General features: G+C 59.3%; 2 protein-coding genes across 2 annotated transcripts; one reads left to right on the top strand and one right to left on the bottom strand.

Moving 5' to 3' along the window:
* Positions 1–2,474: 2,474 nt before the first annotated feature.
* On the bottom strand, positions 2,475–6,984 carry LHFPL5 (LHFPL tetraspan subfamily member 5). The gene is made up of 4 exons (XM_051639295.1): positions 6,450–6,984; positions 3,679–3,915; positions 3,161–3,190; positions 2,475–2,891 (listed from the first exon to the last, which is right to left on the bottom strand). The coding sequence occupies exons 1-3, from the start codon at positions 6,859–6,861 to the stop codon at positions 3,177–3,179; spliced, it is 663 nt and encodes a 220-aa protein (XP_051495255.1). The 5' UTR covers positions 6,862–6,984; the 3' UTR covers positions 2,475–2,891; positions 3,161–3,176.
* A 1,856-nt stretch (positions 6,985–8,840) lies between these two features.
* CLPS (colipase) lies at positions 8,841–9,974 on the top strand. Its single transcript, XM_051639310.1, has 3 exons — positions 8,841–8,939; positions 9,491–9,613; positions 9,704–9,974. The coding sequence occupies exons 1-3, from the start codon at positions 8,841–8,843 to the stop codon at positions 9,839–9,841; spliced, it is 360 nt and encodes a 119-aa protein (XP_051495270.1). The 3' UTR covers positions 9,842–9,974.
* The last annotated feature ends 7,868 nt before the right edge of the window (positions 9,975–17,842 follow it).

A 17,842-nucleotide genomic window follows, 5' to 3' on the forward strand; every position in this document is an offset into this window, starting at 1 on the left:
GAGACAAAGGTAGATGGTGCAGGTGGAGATTTTATTGCTGGTTTTGTGATCATCTTTAAAAGGGAGAGAAGAGTAGTCAAGAGCAGGACAGCTCTGCTGGAGTTTTTCCTTTATAAAATGTTCTTCCTCCACAAATCTGACACCATCCCTGAATGTGTTTAAAAGTCCTAGTGGTGCCTGGGGATATGGAGGAGGGGTGAACATGGTAGAGTAGGGTTAAAGGTTGGGCTGGATGATCTTACCATCTTCTGGCAAACCTTGAAGGGAGGTGGAACTCACCACCAGTGAAGAGACTTTTGCCTCCAGTTCCTTTTTTCTTGGGAAGTTGAATTTTCCAAAATCAGCTTTTTTTTCCTTCCCCATAATTATTCTTTCTACCACTTCCTTTTGATGGGGCCTGTTTTCCCTGAGTAGAACTCAAGGCTTCAATTTCTTCTGCCTTTTCTCAGTTGATTTTCTTTTGCATATGAATCAAAAGTTTCTAATGACACATTTTGATCTTTCATAGGATCATGGAACGGTTTGGGTTGGAAGGGACCTTAAAGAATATCAAGTCTCAACCCCCCTGCATGGCAGGGACACCTCCCACCAGCCCAGGCTGCTCCAAGCCCCATCCAACCTGCCCTTCAACACTGCCAGGGATGGGGCAGCCACAGCTTCCCTGGGCAACCTGGGCCAGGCTCTCACCACCCTCACACCAAAGAATTTCCTCCTCATGTCCAACCTCAACCTCCCTCTTCCAGTTTTCATCCATCCCCCTTATTCCATCCCTCCCTGCCCTTGTCCCAAGCCCCTCCCCAGCTTTCCTGGAGCCCCTTCAGGCCCTGGAAGGTGCTCTAAGGTCTCCCTGGAGCCTTCTCTTCTCCAGGCTGAACACCCCAACTCTATCAGCCTATCTTCTTTAGGAGCTTCTCTACCATTATCTGCTGCTAAGCCTCATTTTCCTCTTAAGAGGAATGTAATCAGGTGTGTGTGATGCCAGAGCAGGTTCCTTCCTTCAACCCCTTCCTAATGGCTTCTTGTGATCACAAAATGATAAAGTTCTCAATTCTTAGAGAAGGAGGAGGGGTAGAACTGCCACCTTGGACTTCCAGAGGGCAAGCTTTAACTTGTTCAGTAGCCTGATTGTCACAATCCCTTGGGAATTGCTTCTGAAGGGCACAGGAGTCCAGGAAGGTTGGATGCTCTTCAGGAAGGTGCAGGAGCAGGTCATCCCTGTGAGCTGCAAGGGGAGCTGGTGGCACAGGAGACCAGCCTGGTTGAACAGGGAGCTTTGGGTGGCACTAGGGGAGAAAAAGAGAATCTGTGGCTTTGGAGGAAGGGGCAGGCCATTCCCAACAAGATGATTCCATCCCATATATGTCCTTTTCAGTATAAATTCAGGGATCACAGAGTCAACTGTCTTCCCTTCTCTTCCCTCCATGACCAGCATCCAGGGATGACTCCCATCTATCCCTGTCCCTTGAACCCTAGACCCATGAGTTCCTCACCCTTGTATCTCTCCCCTCAGCTCCTGTCTGCTCTGCTGACAATCCAGGACCCTTTTGGGATTGCCCTGGCTCAGGGAGTACACTGGGAGCTGCTGGGGGTGGGAGGAGGTGATGGAGGAGAACAGGTCTTATGAGGAGAGGCTGAAGGAGCTGGGGCTGTTCAGCCTGGAGAAGAGGAGGCTGAGGGGAGACCTCATTGCTCTCTCCAACTACCTGAAAGGAGGTTGTGGTGAGGTGGGTGTTGGTATCTCCTCCTCAGTGACCAGCGATGGGACAAGAGGAAAGGGTGTCAAGTTGCACCAGGGGAGGTTCAGATTGGATGTTGGGAACAATTTCATCACTGAAGAGTGGTGAGGCCTTGGAACAGGCTGCTCAGGGAGTTGGTGGAGGCACCATCCCTGGAGGTGTTAAATAAACAGGTTGATGTGGTGCTGCAAGAGATGGCTTAGTGGTCCCAGGGGTGTAGGGTTGACAGCTGGGACTTGAGGATCTTGAAGACCTTTTCCAACCTAGATGATTCTATGATCTCTCTGCTGTCTGCCCTAGCAAAGAGTCTTAAAACCTTCCCAAAGACTTTTTGTAGTAGGAGGCATGAAACAGGAAGGTGCTTGTTGGAACTGAAGTGAATTGGCTGCTCCAGGAACCAATGAATCACAACAAGGACAAATGGAAATGGTCAAACAGGCTCATTTGGGGTTCTGAGCAGGTTAAGAGCTGGGGGGGCTGATGTGCTGCTTTGTCCTCTGCAGAAACAGACTGTGCTGGAGCTGCTGCAGGTGGGAGTTGGATGTGATGAGAAATGATGGCTAAACTGGGTTCATTATGGGGTGCAGGGAGCTGATGCTGACTGGCACTGTCCCCTGCAGCTGGTGGGTGCTGTCACAGGCCTGCAGGTGGGTTCCTCCCCCCCCCCCCCCCCCACCTAGAAAAGTGCCCTTTTGCAAAGGTTGGGTTTGGTTCTTGCTGCCCTGAGTGGGAAGCTGATCCATGGCTCTGCTAGGAATTGGCTGTGTCATTTCTTCATGTACAAGGGCAACCTGGGACATGGCAGAGGACTTCCCCTGCCACAAGGAGACCAGCACAGGATCCAACCCCCTGTTTTTTAGGATTATTCAGAAGGAATTTCCATAAAAGATGGTGTACAAACCCCAAGAAGCAGCAAAATCCCATCCCTCCCCTCATCCACAGCTTTGCTGATGGACTGGAAAAAAACCCAACCAACCCAACCTATGTCCAGTTGGAGCTCTTCCCATAAATCAACTCCATCAGAGCTGAGAGCCACTAGTGGCCCCATAGGTGAGAAGAACAGTTGTAGAAAATCCACAGATGGTGGTAAGTTTAAAGCTTCTGGAAAAGTCACTTTCAAGAAAAGTGCTGATGGAAGAAGAGTTCCAGGTGCCCCTGGAAAGAGAAAGAAAAGGTCAGTTGCTGCCAAATGGAGCATGACTTCAGATTTGAAGGTGTATTTTTAGTCACTCAGCAAGGATTGATGTTCTCCTGGTTTACAGGAGGCAAAGCAAAGACTCTTTCCCATTTAACCACAATTAAAACCAAATCTATAGCATCAAAATCTCCCTGGTTATCATCAGCCCTTTAGTAATCCTCAAAATACACCAGCAGAATTCTGTCTGCTGGGAGGAAATGGTGAAAATGGTGTAGGCCTCTCTTACCTGGTGGTCAGCTCTGTCAGTCACCCTCTTCTGTGAAATGAAAAAGATAATTACTGTGTTAATGAAGTGTAGGAATAGCAAGGAAGGTGCAGGTGAGACCACACCTGCAGCAGGTGCTGTGGCAGCTCTGTTGCTTCCCAGTGAAGGAAACCACCATCCTCCCAAGTAGTCACAGAATCCCAGACTGGTCTGGATTGGAAGGGACCTTAAAGCTCATGTAGTTCCAACCCCCTGCATGGGCAGGGACACCTCCCACCAGCCCAGGCTGCTCCAAGCCCCATCCAACCTGCCCTTCAACACTGCCAGGGATGGGGCAGCCACAGCTTCCCTGGGCAACCTGGGCCAGGGTCTCACCACCCTCACAGCACAGAATTCCCTCCTCATCTCCAACCTCAGTCTCCCAATTCATTATATATAATGACACCATATATAATTACAGAAGAGCAGCAATCATTTTTCACCCTGGAAAGGCTCTGCAGCAGGACAGGGGCTTGGAGCTCAGCCCCAGCCACCTTTACCTTTACTTTCTGCTTTAAAATCGGAGGGGAGGAGGTTGTCCTGCCGGTTCCCCAGCACGAAGGCCAGGAAGGAGAGGATGAGGGCGTCGAGGATGCCGATGATGCAGAGGATGTACGCCCAGCGCACGGTGCAGGCCCCCAGGGTGTACTTGTCCGTCTTGTCCCCGCACAGACGCCTCACCTCGCCCGAGTCCCAGCCGTCGGGGTAGATGAGGCAGCCGATCATCAGCCCGGTGGCTGCGGGGAGAGGGGAGAGGGGCCGGGAGGTCGGGGCTGCCCCTGCAGGAGCGGGGCAGCGCTGCACCCACCGCGGGCAGAGAGACACGGAGGGACAAGCTCAGCAGGGTTCAGTGCTCACCTGCCCTGCGGTCACCCAGAGAATCCCAGAATGGTTTGTGTTGGAGGGACCTTCAAGATCATCCAGTCCCAAACCCCCTGCACGGGCAGGGACACCTCCCAGCAGCCCAGGCTGCTCCAAGCCCCATCCAACCTGCCCTTCAACACTGCCAGGGATGGGGCAGACACAGCTTCCCTGGGCAGCCTGGGCCAGGGTCTCCCCACCCTCACAGCCCAGAATTCCCAATATCTCAATCTCCCTTTTCCAGTTTTCATCCATCCCCCCTTGTCCCACCCCTCCCAAGCCCCTCTCCAGCTTTCCTGCACGGGTCCTGCTGCAGCCACCCCCCTGCAGCCAGGGAGCAGCAGGATCCAGCAGGTTGCTCCCACCAAGGACACGCTGCAGCAGCAGCTCCATCCCCACGTTGCCCAGGCAACGTCTCTCCTGCCTCTCCACACATCCCTGCTGCAAAGAAATATTTTCTCTGCATGAAACCAGGGTGGGTTTAGCCTGCGTGAGGTGGAGGACCTTGTCCCTGCCTGGTGTGCAGCAGCTCTGCTTGAGCAGCTGTGGTGGTTCCACCTCTTTGCCTGGCCCCAGCACATGGACCATCTCCTGCAGGGCCCTCAGCCTGTTGTCCTTCTGGCTTTGCCATGGGAGGTGCAACAAACCCAGCACCAGCTGCTGGAGGGACAGTTTCTGCCAAGCTCCTCATATTCCAAAAGCTCAGAACTGCTTTTTTTTTTTTTTTTCCCCCCCCACCTGCCCAGAGAAATGGTTGAATTTGCTGGATGAGGGTGAGGGAGTTGGGGAGGGAGAAGAGCTGAGCTCATCTGCAAAGCTTTGGGATGAGATGAATGGAGACTCTGCATCCTCCACTGTTATCCTGGTGCAAAGCATGGAAGTAAATGGTCCTTGATTTCTTTTTGTGCAGCTGTGAGGCCCCCCCCCAGGCTCCTCTCATGCCATGGGGGGAGCTCTGGACAAGCAGAACTTCACCCTCGTGGATGTCCTTCTGCAGCAGTGAGATATTCCTGCCCCATACTGCTGCTTTTTCTCTGTCACTGGGTGCTCAATAAGCCAGAAAACATTTTTTGGGGTGGTTGCCTCCCACTTTGCTGATGGTTTTTTTAACCTTGGTTTGAGGACAGGAGAGCAGCCAGGCCTGGGTCTGCAGAGAGCATTTCTCTTCATTAAGAAGCAGCTGGTGTCTCCTGTATTTAATTACTCTTCTGTGTAGCTCACAGAGAGGAGGGGCAGAGAGAAACTGGGGAAGCTGGAAGGAAATCGATTCTCCTGCGAAAACGCACCTGGTGAGGAGCAAAGGTCAGAGAATGGACCTGTTTGTGCCTGCCCCCTTTTTTTTAAATAACTCCCAGAAATGCAGCAGCACCTGCTTGAAAGCTCCCGTGAGCCTGGGCTCTGTCTGGGGAAGAGGAACTGGGCTGTCAGGGATAAATTGGGCTTGTCCGTGTGGCTGGAGCTGCCTGTGTTGACTTTCTCTCCCCATCCAGGGCAAAAATGTCCATCAAAAGCCCCAAATAGGACAGCAAAGCCTTGCCCTGCCCCTCAGGAGGCTGAGCGGCCCCAAGCCTCTTATCTAAAGCTTTGCTGCTTTAGCCAGGAACTGAAGCAACCCTGGTGCCATCCTCCCACGGGGTGTCAGCCCGGGTGTCCCTGTCGTGGGGGCACCCAGGGACAGGGGGGTGGGTGGGGGGGGGCTGTGGCTGGTCCTGGTATGAATGATTCAGGAGCTGCAAAGGGGCTGGGTTGGGTTTCAGCTGGGGCTGGGAAGGCAGGAGCTGGGTTACCCGGTGTCTCGGGTGTCTGGTTGCCCTGGGGGAGGGATGGGGAAGGATGAAGATCCACAGGGATGAGCGGAAGGATGTGAGGATGAGCAGAAAAGTAGGGAAACGTAGGTGATGGTACCAAGTCAGTGCCCTCCTCCTGCTCCCCCTCCCTGGTACGTCTCCCCCCCAGGCTCCAGGTGGTGCCGTGGGCACCAAATAACCCGGCAAACCTCAGCATCTCCCTGCTGAATTCCCACGGGATCCTTGCACAGCAGGGACGGATGCTCTGAAGCCAGGACCTCACTGCTCCGTGGGGCAGAGCAGGAGCCACCCTGCTGGGTGATGGCCAGAGGGGATTCCCTCAGGTAAGTGGGGACAGACTGGTTTGTTGGGGATTTAGCAGCAGCACAAGGAGAGGAGCATCAACCACGTGCAATGAGTCTGCTGGGCCTCAGCTGCTCTGACATTGACTGCCAATTCCCCACTGGTAACCAGTAAGGAGGAGCAAATGGAGCATGGAGGTTATGCTGGGGTCATTTTCCTGCCCAGCACCCCCACTGGCAGAGTCAAGGTGGGGACAGGGAGAGAAAAGCAGCTCTGCCTTGGACCATCAGAAGCCCCCAGTCCCCCCCCCCGAGCATCACCTGCTGCCAGCTGCATCCAGGCACAGACTTTATAGACGGTGGCTGCGTTGCAGAAGAAGAAGAGGCTGAAGCAGAGGATGGTGCCGATGATGAGGAAGGTGGAGATGCCGACGAAGAACATGGCCGTTTTGAAGGCGCTGGAGGGGATGGTGCCGAAGTCGAGGGGGCTGCCCTTGCAGATGAGCTCTCCCGTCAGGGCGTTGCCGATGCAGTAGGAGAAGAGGCCGAAGTAGCCAGCCTGGGGGGTGTCGATGCTGTCCCCGATCCAGTAAGGCTGGATGAAGGTCACCACCATCAGGATGGAGAAGCAGAGGGTGAAAAGGGCCCAGAGCACCCCCATGGCCCGAGCGTTCCTCACGTAGTTGGTGTGATAGATCCGGGCCGCCTCTTGCGCCGGCAGCAGCTTGGTCATGGTGGGGGCAGCGGGACAGACACCGGGACCGGCACAGACACCGGGACCGGCACAGACACCGGCACCGCCACCGGGACCGGCACAGACACCGGCACCGCCACCGGCCCCCCCGGCGCCGCCCGCCCCGCCCCGCGGGAGGCTCCGGCAGCGGCTGCACCGCCCCGGGGGGCGGCGGCGCGACCACCCGCCCCTTCCCCCGCTCCGAGGAGCCGGGGAGGACCCGGGAGGAGCCCGAGAGACCCTCCCCGCCCCCAGCCGGGTGGGTCGGCAGGAGCCGGGCGGCAGGTCGGGGGGTGCGGCGTGGGTGAGACTTGAGACCCCGAGATGGGATCCAGGGATGGGGGTCCCAGAACGTGCCCTGTGTCCCCAGGATCTTCACTCGGGATGAGCCCTGGGATCCCGAGATGATAGCCCGGGATCAGCCCTCTGTCCGCGGGCTGCGGCCGCAGAACGCACCCTGGAATCCCGGGCTGAGCTCCCGGGATGAGCCCTTAGGATGAGCTCCTGGGACGTGCCCTGCAGGACCCTGCACCTGGAGGGTGTGCCCTGTGTCCCTGGGAAATGCCCCTGGCGTCACCCCATGCCCCCGGGATGCACTCTGTATCCCCAGGATGTGCCCTGGGGTGTCCCCCATATCCCCGGGATGCTGTGTGCCCATCCTTTGGGTCTCGGGATGTGCCGTGCATCCCTGGATGTGTCTCAGGATGTGCCACATGCCCCAGGATGGTTGTTGGGATGCTCCCCAGGATGTCTCTTGCCCCCCTCAGTGTGTTTCCCAGGATCGATCCAGGCTCTGCTGTTTGCTCCAGGACATGTCCCAAACGCTGTGTCCCCTCTGCTGCTTCCCTCTGCCCTCCCAGCTGGTGTCACCAGGGTCTTCCCTCCCTGGAGGAGGGTGTATGGGGTGCTGCATCATTGGGGTGGGGGGCTGCAGGTCCCTCGACCCCCCCTGTCAGCTCCAGGGGTAGCTGAGGCTGCAGGCAGGGAGGGGACTGTCCCCTCAGCCCCACAACAGGAAGGGCAAGGGCTCCTGTGGCAGGGCCCGGTCTTTGCCCAGCTCTCATGTCCTGCTGACCATGGAGCCTGCCCCGATGTGCTGCAGGCACTGCCATCCACCTCGGGACCTTTCTCCAGGAGCCACATCTGCCTCACATCCCGAGGGACAGCAGCATGCTGCTCAGCTCCCACCGCAGGGCCCAGATGCCACATGCCAGCCTGACAACCACCCCAGGGGCCACCAAAGGCCAGGGCTGCCCTGGTGTTAATCATTGCCCAGAGCAGCAGGGCCAAGACGGGCCTGAAAAGCTGCTCCATTCCCAGGGCTGTTTTCCTTTCATCCTACACAACCCCCAAGCAGCAAAACACGGAGCAAACACCCGTCAGGCTGCAGTGGGTGGCCCACAATGGGGACCTTGGTGGCCTCTGGAGCACCAAGCGAGGCTGGCAGGGGGGTGGGCTCAGTCCTGCCACACTTTGGGCTTTCTTGAGCAGGTTTCTTGGTGTCTGTGATCATAACGTTGGAGCGATGGAGGATCTGGGCGTGGGCACCTCAGGGGTGGGCACCTTCCTACAGAGCAGAGCTCCTGCCGTGGTTTGCCCATGAACCCATCAACAGCACCAGCAAGGAGAGAGTCCTGGAGAGCCCCAGCTCCTGGGAAGTCAGGGTGCAGGAGAGGAGAGAGGGCTGGCAATCCCTCCCCAGGGAACTGCCATGACTTTGGGATTGCTTCGCCCAAAGGAGCTGCCAAGGGGCAGGTTGGCATCGCCGGGGCCGGATGGTCGCCCGGGGACAGGGTCAGATGTCCCTGTCGTGGCATCACCTGGCAGCATGGATGTCACCTGTGCCATGGGTACAGCTGTCGCAGGCCCTGCCCCAGTGCCACGGGTTGGGGTGTGATAGGAGCAGCTGCATCAGCTGATGGAGACGCTGGCTATAAAGCACCTCCTGGGCCCGCAGCACAGCCCCTAACCAGCCCACCATGGCCACCATCCTGCCCCTCCGCCTGCTCCTGGCCCTGCTGCTGCTGCTGCCCCCGGCCCTGCCCGCGCCCCACGAGCGAGGGCTCATCTTCAACTTGGTGAGAGGGACAGGGGACGCTGAGCCTGTCCCCAAACACGGCCAGGGGACACCTCGATGGGGTGTGCAGGGGAGGTTGGAGGGGTCTGTGGTGCATGGGGGACCCCCAGGGTGAGGGAGGCAGCCACAGAGAGCAAAACTCATTGTGGGTGGGGAAACTGAGGCGGGTGGGGAGGGTGTGCTGGGTTTTTCAGGGTTGTGAGGGATCTCAGAGTCCAGCACTCGGAAGCACACGGAAGCCTGTAAGTGGGATTGCAGCTCTCAGCTGCCTGTGCTGGTGAGGACCCTCTTCCTGGGGGGCTCACAGGGAGGGGGGACACTCCCCCTGCAGTGTCTCAGCCACGCTCCCCTGTGCCCAGCAGAAACCAGCACTTCAGGGGCTCCTATTTTGGGTCAGACCAAGGAAACGCTGCGGGGTGGGAGGCTCAAGCTGAGCCCCGGCTGAAAGGGGCTGGCTGGCACCCACCCAAACCCTCCCAGCCCGTGGCTGGGGGGAATGTGAAGGGGGGGACAGAGATGGCCCTGGTGCTGACGCCCTCCCTGGTGCTGCAGGACATCGGGGAGCTGTGCCTGCAGAGCGCCCAGTGCAAGAGCGGGTGCTGCCACCGCAACAGCGGCCTCAGCCTGGCCCGCTGCGCGCCCAGGGCAGCCGAGTTCCAGGAGTGCTCCCCAAAGGTAAGGGTTCCCCTCTGCCTGGGGACACACACACACACACACACACAGGGTCATGTCCCCCACACTGCAGTGTGCCTTGGTCCCCCCCAGAGCCTCTATGGGGTTTACTACAAGTGTCCCTGCGAGAACGGCTTGACCTGCGACGCCGATAAGAGCATCGTGGGCTCCATCACCAACAGCAACTTCGGCCTCTGCAAGGATCCCCTGAGCTCAGACAAGTCCCGGTGAAGGAAGAGATCCCCCCCAAGACCTCCATCCTACCCCTGCCACCCTCTTTTCCCCCTCCCCAGGGATGCCCAGACCTGCCCACGCTGCCCTGGCTGCAGGGGGGAAGGTCTGAGTAAAGAGCATCTCCTGTCAAGCTGATGCTTCCACTCGACGTGTCCCTCTGGTCAAAAAGCTGTGGGGACACGGTGGCTTCACCGAAAAGTGCACATGGTATGGAATTGTCTAAGAGGGGTGAGCTCTGCTCAGGGGGAGCATCAGCAGGGGGGGGTGCAGGGAGGGGAAGATGCAGCAGCCCCCAGAGCTGCAGGAGCTGCTTGGCTCGTGTCCCACTCGGGTCATTTCCCTCTGTGGTTGCTCTGGGTGGAAATGTCCCCCAGGAAAGGTTTGTGGTTGGAGAGGTGGGACTGGAAGTGGTGGGTGCTGGAGGTTGAGTCTGCACTGATGCTCTGGATGACCCTGACCTGCTGCTCCTCCTCAGAGTGGGTGGACACGGCTGGGAGGTGGTCGGTGGGGTGGGGACCCTCCCCAGAAAGGACCTCGAAGGGGCAGTGGTTGTCCTCGAGCTGTGGGGACCTCTCATCTGGCACCTCCAGCTCGTAGAGCAGCTTCTCCAGCTGTGAGGTGTGCTGGAGCTTCGGGAACTCGCCAGCGGGGGAGGACCCTGGAGAGGCTGGCACCACCCCAGGACACGGACTGGGGATACTGGGAGCTCACCCGGGGCTTTGCATCCTTGCCATGGGCAGGACGCGGCCACCACCCGGGCTCCCACCGTGCCGGGACCAGCAGAGGGCACCCGCCGCGTTCCCGCCGCCTGGGACCCCCCCCCTCCCCAGCTCTAGGGACCCCCCCTCCCAGCAGGGACCCCCCAACCCCAGGGGCAGCTCAGCCTTGGGGGGGGGGAGGGTAGAACTCTGAAATGCACCCAGCCCTGACACCCCTTGAGCTCAGCTTTGGGGGGGGTCACCCTCTGTGTGGAGTGGGGGAGGACACACTAATGGGGGACACACACACACACAGCGTGGGCCAACCCTTGGTGCATAGAATGAGGATTTCGGGGTGTCCCACTTTTGGGGGTAACCCCCATTTTTGGGTTGTCCCCATGTCGGCAGGAGCAGAGTGTGGCAGTGGAGAGGTGGGAAGGGGGGGGATGATTGTGCTGGGGGGAGGGAAACACACATACATACATGAACAAACACCCCCCCCCCGCCCCCCCCCGCATCTCAGCCCTATATTTCCTGGTGCAGCAGAGGCTTTATTTTGGCAGCCCCCGGGGCTGGTAAATATTGGCTTAAACCGAAAACCAGACGCTTGACTCACGGCGTCTTAACAAACACAGGAAGGGGCCCCCGGTGTCTGCGGGGTGCTGCCTGCCCTGGGCCCCCCCCCCACCCCCGGCCCCCCCCTCCAGGGTTGGGGGGCACCCCGAGCTGGGTTGTGGGTGGGTGAGTACGAACAGGGCATCCTTGTGGGGTAAATTTTGCTGCAATGAGATCCCTGACCCGGGGGGGTGCAGCCCCTCGTGTGTCCCCCCCGCACCAGCTCCAAAGGACCCCCCCCTCCTTCCCCCCCTTGTTGGGGACCTTCACGCTGGGTGATGTTGCGGTGCAAGCATTGTGGTGGGGGTCACCCCAACTCCCCCCGCCCCCCAGTCTCACCCCATCACTTTGCACAGCAGCTCTGCAACCCTGGTGTGTGTGTGTCCCTCCCCCCCCGCCTTGGAGCTGGGGGGAGGACACACACACACGGGGATTTACCCACCCCCCCCCACCTCGAGACCTCAATTCACCTTATGGTGCAAATATTAGGGTGCCCCTTCCTCCCCTCCCCGGCTTTGCACAGGGTGCCCCCCCCCCGTCTAAAAACCAACCAGCAGCACGAAACCAAAAGAACACCGCAAGACGGGGCGGGGGGGGGAGCACACCCCAATCTCACCCTCCTCCCCCCATCACCAGCCTCACCCCTCACTTTTTACCCCCATCCCCACCTGCTCACCCACGGGGGGTGCTCCCAGGGCCCCCCCGCTTTGCCCTGGGGGGGCTGTGTGGAAGGTTTTTCCGCCCCCCCCGCTGTGTCCCCCCCCCCCTGCAGGGGCTGTTTTTACCAGGAGGGTACAGCGTGTCCTCGCACAGCCGCGCTCCCTCTCCCCAACCCCCCCGCTCCCTCCCTCTCTCTCTCCCCCCCCCTTTCCGCCAACCCTCGGCCTTCACCTCTTCTCCTCCCGCTGCTTTTAACCCTTTTTTTAAACAAACGGCGCCTTTTTTTTTGCTCCTTTTTTGTTGTTGTTGTTTCCCTTCTCAATCTTTCTGCGAAGATGCTGCTGAAGCTCCTCTGTCCATCCCGGGGGGGGGTCTTTGCATCCCCACTTTACTCCCCCCCCACACCCCCCAAATGCCATCATGAGCTGCGGCTGCAAAGGTGTGTGTGTGGGGGGGGGTCTCCAGGGGGGTGCCCACCCCATGCGCATCCTGACAGACCACCCCCCCCCCCCCAGCAAAGACCCCCACCCCACAAACTGGGAGCACCCCCACCTCCCCTCAGCTCTGCAAAAAAAACTCCCAGGAAAAGTGGGGGGCCAGGATTGGGGGGTGGGGGGGGGTTGATCCTGCAGCTTTTGCCCTGTGGGCACGGGGGGGCTGTCAGCCCCGAGGTGGGGGGGATCAAATGCTTCTTTGGGGGGACTGAGTTGCCCCCGACCCCCGTGGAGGCGGCAGCCCTTTAGCACCCTGAGGGTGGTGACATTTGGGGGCCCCCTGTACCCCAGGCACAGAATGACACCAACCCCCCCTCATTAGCTACAGAGTGGGGTCATGCAGGGGCCCGATCCTGCGGGGGGGGGGTTGTCAGGGGGTCTCATGAGGTCTGGGTTCAGGGGTGCTGGGGATGTGTGAGCTTGGCAGGGAGGCTTGTGCCATGGGGTGTTTAGGGGGTGCCCCAGAGGTGTTTTGGGGTGCTCGTGCAATTGGGGGGGGGGGGGGGGTCGAGCAGTGGTCCCATCTCGGGGTGCCTCTCAGCCAGGGTGGGTTGTGGCTGGAGGTGGCCCCAGTGTTTGCCAAGCAGGAGCCCCAGGGATGCAGCCCAGCCCGGAGGGGGGGGGGGGGTTCCACAGCCCGGCAGGGGTGGGGGGACCCCAAATCCCTGGGGAAGATGCCCCACTGTGCCCCCACTACCCTGTGCCGACGTGGGACACCTCAACCTGCACCCACGGCAGGTTCAAGCCGTGGGGCACAAGGGGGTGCAGGACCCCCCTCCACCCCCCACCCCCTTTCTCCTGCAACCCCCAGGTGGGTTTTCCTAAATCCGGGCCGGGTTTGCACCACCCTGGGGTGATGGTTCGGGGATGGAGCCGGCGAGGAACCGCCCTGAGGGCTCTGGCTGGTGGAGAAGAACCTTTCTAGCAACCACCCAAAAAAACCCAACAAAAATCAACATTAAAAAAAAAAAATCAAAACCCGAATTCATGGAAAGCTCCGGTTTGTCTCCTCTTGCCAAAACCAATTGTTGCAGATTTTTCCCCGGCCTCTCCGGCTCTGCCACCGCATGGGAGGGAGGGATCAATGTCGGACGCATCTCCTGCTTTCCCCCCCCCAAATTTTCCCCCGGGAGTTGGATGAGGTGAAGGACCCGGTGAGAGGGCAGGGACCAGCTCCAAGGAGCCCCAAAAGCTGGCGTGGGGGTCCCCGTCCCCCCTCTGCCTCTTTGGGGCTGGGAGCAAGGCCAGGGATGGGGTCCCTTGAGGATGCTCCCCCAGCCCAGAGCAACCCAGGGCTGAGGACTGGGCAGCTCAGGACAGTAGTGGAGGATACGATGGGGGCACGGGGATGCAAAGGTGGCTCTGGGGGACATCCAGGCACCCCGTGCACCTCCATGAACCCCCCCTGATGTTTCCCAGCAGGACGTGAGTGGAAAAATCCCCTGGCTGAATTTTTGCTACTGGAGGAATTGATTATGGGGGGTGGGGAGGGCAAGGAGGGGCTCGGGGCTGGGTGCTTGGGGGGGGGGGGGGGGGTGTCTCCCCCCAGCTGCGATCCCCCTCACTGGGTATTTTTAGCATTAAATTCCCCAAAATGCTGGTGAATGGTCTGGGGCATCACGGGGTGGAGGGGGTGAAGGCGGGGAAGATATTAGAGGGAAGATATTGAGGGGTGCTGGGGGTTTTGGGGGGGGCATGGGCAGGATGCTGGGAAGATTATGGTGGGAACGCTGGGGGGGGAAGGGAAATAAGGGGGGATGCTGGGGACCAGGCTGGGGGTTGATGCCAGGGGCTGATGCTGGGGGGGGGGACGACATTAGGGAGGGGGTGACACCGGTGGCCACGCCATCCAGCAGGGACCAAGCTGTGGGGGGGGACGGGGAGCATCCGCTCCGAGGGTCTTACCAGCGGCAAGGAGGGGGGGTCCCGGAGGCAGAGGGCTCCCCCCCAATCCACAGACAGCACCCCCAGGCAGCCACCAGCCCCTGCCTCAGGTAGCCCCCCCCAGGTAATCCCCACACATGTAGCCCCCCCCCCCCCAGGTAACCCCCCTGGTAATCCCCACCCAGGCAGTCCCCCCAGGTAACCCCCCCTAGTAATCCCCACCCAGGTAGCTCACCCAGGTAACCCCCACCCAGGCAATCCCCCCAGGTACCCTCCCCCAGGTAATACCAACCCAGGTAACCCCCCCAGGCAATCCCCCCAGGTACCCTCCCCCAGGTAACTCCCCCTCAGGTAGCCCACCCAGGTAACCCCCCGCCTGGCAATCCCCCCCCCTCCCAGGTAATACCAACCCAGGTAACCCCTCCAGGTAACCCCTCCAGGTAATCCCCACCCAGGTAACCCCCCAGATACCCCACCCCCCAGCCTTGTCCGTTCCCCCCCCCCAGCCCCCGGGCCCCCCTCCCGCCCCCCCCCCTCCCGGTGCTGAGTCAGGCTGTTCCCGGCGCTCCCGCTGCCGGGACATCGCGTCCCCAACGCCGGGCGCCTGGCACCGCGCCCGCCGCCCGCCCCGGCCGGCCCCCCCGGCCACGGCAGAGTTTGGGGGGTTGGATATGGGGGGGGGGGGGGGGGAAGGTTGGTGGTGCCAAGCCCCGCCAGCTGCAGGGGGAGGGTATTTTTGAGGGGCGAAGGATTTGGGGGGGGATACGCAAGAGTCGTTGGAGTTGAGAGTCACCCTTGTGCGATGTCCCCGCCCGGTGCGATGATGTCCCCTGCCGGGTGTCCCCCCCCAACCCCACTGCTCCCCAGACACCCCACCACACTCGTCCACCTTGGATCTGCCCAGGGTGGTGGTTTTGGGTTTTTTTTTTTTGGGGGGGGGATGCAGATCCCCTCCAGCAGGAGCATCCCCTCCTGGCTGAGCATCCCTGGGGGTGCTTCACCCTTCCACACACACCCCCCCCCCCCCCCCAAACTCAGCCTGACACCCCATCCCGGTGGGGCTGGCGGGGAGCCCCGGCCGCCCCCGGCAGAGGTTGGTACAGTTCGTTACGTCCAGACCGGAATGTACTTTGTGTTAGAAGTGGCCTCAGGCCAGGACGGCAAAGCCCGGACTTTATTTATCCTCCTCACTCCGGCCTCGCTGCATCCTGCGGGGCTGGGGGGGCTTCAGACCCTGCCCACCTCTCCCCCCAACCCCCCCCCACCCCCCCCATTGCTCACCTCCAATTTTTTTTCGGGGGGGGGCAGGGATTTTTTTTTTTTCTTTTTCTCCCCCTTTTCCCTCTGTGGGAGGGGAAATAATCCGGAAAATAAAGAATAATATTTGTGTCCTTCCAGCCGGTGGAAGGTTTCCGGGTGTCTGGGAGGGAGATGGGGACTCAGGAAGGGATCCAGGAGCCCCCGGCTGGGGGTGCCCCCACCTGGGTACAGGAGGGGAGGGTTGTTTGGGTTTGTTGGGTTTTTTTTTTCCAGTGGAGACTGGTGTTTGGATTGCAACCTGGAAATGTATGGATTGGGAATGCACGGGGGGAAAGGGCCAAGCCTGGACACGCTGGTGGGGACAGGGCAGGATCAGGTCTGTGATGGAGCTGGGGCTCCCCTGGGGTGCCCCCCCTCTCTGTGTGCTGGGGGTGCCTCACCCCCCTGTGCCGGTAAAAATCCATTGCAGGAGCTGTCAGTGCAAGGAAGGTGGGGGGGGGGGTCACAGCTAGAGGGGGAGATCCCCCCGGGCTGGATCTGACCACTTGCCACCAGCCAAGCCCGTGAGGACACCCCACACCCCTCCACTGGGAAGATTATTTGGGGGGGGGGTGTGTTTCAGGCAGAAAGCAGCTCGAGGGCTTCTTTGCACCCCCAGGATCAGGCAGCTCCACACCGAGTGGGGGTGGTCTTGCCCTGCTGCCACCCCCCTCTATGTGTCGTCCCCCCCCCCTTGGTGTGTCCCCCCCCCAGTGTCCCCTTGTCCCCACAGCCCGTCCCTGCCGGCGCAGCTGCACCTTGGGCAGCGAGGACGCCGTGTCCTCCTGCGCTGCCTGTTGTGCAACACCCGGGGCCTCCCGTAAACACCCGGCACCGGGTGACAAAACCAGGCCCCGGAGGGGCTCACGTGCCCCCGGGGGTGGAGGCCACAGCATGGCCGGGATGCAAAGAAAGCCACTTTGCTCCCCCAAAACTGAAGCCGTGGAGGGAAGGATGGATTCGCTTCCCTCGGGAGGTGGGAGCATCTCACACGGGTCCCGGGGGGATGGGTTGACACCCATGGATTGACACCCATGGATTGACACCCCTATCCTGACACCCGGAGCCATCGATTTGTGCCACCAACAGGTGGAAGGAAACAGGCAGAAAACCCATTTCCTTGGCTCTCCAACACCCTGGAGAGATTCGCTGATGTGGCTTTGAGATGTGAAGCCAGGGCAGGGGGTGGGCTCTCCTCCCCGTGCTCTTGGGGCAGATTAATGCTGGTTATTTTTAGCAGAAGACAAGGATGAATAAAAATATCCCCTCTTTTAGTTTAATTTTTTCTTTCTTCCTTTTTTTTTTTTTTTTTCTTTTAATTCTTTTTTTTATTTTTACTCAGGAACTGCTGCTTTCTCATCACTCCAGGTGCCCAGGGGTCAGTGTGAGGGAGGACAGCACCAGGGGAGGGTCTCCTCGGTTCCAATTGGGGGTTCCCCCCTCCACACACGCACACACAGACACCCCATCTTTTTGGGGCCACAAGGTGGGACACATGCAACCAGCTGGATGGTGACAGGGAACAAGCAGTGCCCCTGGCAGCAGCCCTGAAGCCAAGCAGGATTATTTCTGGAGCAGATTTCCTCCAGGTTGTGTTACAGGGATGGGGGGGATGGGGCAGACCCCAGCACCGGGGGCAGGGGGGGTAAGGGGAGGGGGTCAGACATCCCCCCACCCAAGAAAGTGGAGCAAGCTGGGGGTTCTGGTGCTGGTATCGTGGTGGTTTGGAAAGTGTCTTTTTAAAAACCAAACCAAACCTCCAAGTGCTTTCTTCCCATCTATTTTCCTTTTATTTTTCTATGAAAAACAACCCAAATCTACAATATTTGTGGTGCAAAGGCAAAGCAGGCTGGACCCTCCCCCGCTGCTGCCACTGTCCCCAGGGGATTTTTCAGGGGGTTATCTAAGGGGCCTGCACAAAATGAAGCTGCTGGGTTTCCTGATACTGGAAACCCTCAATATTTCTTTGTTAAACAGAAATTTAAAGCTCTCAGAGGCCGGGCAGGAAACATTTAAAACCAAAATGCGAGAAATCACTCGGGTTATTTTAGAGAGGGGAAAAATAAAAAAGGTGGTGAAAATAAACCTTTTGTTTGCTTTTTTGTCTAAAATGGGCTGTCATTTTTAAATTCTGGGGTCCCAATGAGTGCCATGGGTGGCTCAATTACAGCTGGGATAATCCACCCGGGCATCAAACCTGTGAGTAATCAGCACCCATCAGGGCAGCCCTGCCTCCCACCCAGCCCTGGGGGGGGTTTACTGGGAATTGGGGTGCAGGCTGGGAGCAGCAACACCAACCTGGGGAAAACAAAGGCTTGATAGCAAAATATTGGGAGACACCACATTTT

This window comes from Apus apus, chromosome 23, assembly GCF_020740795.1.
Source record: "Apus apus isolate bApuApu2 chromosome 23, bApuApu2.pri.cur, whole genome shotgun sequence".
Lineage (NCBI taxonomy): Eukaryota > Metazoa > Chordata > Aves > Apodiformes > Apodidae > Apus > Apus apus.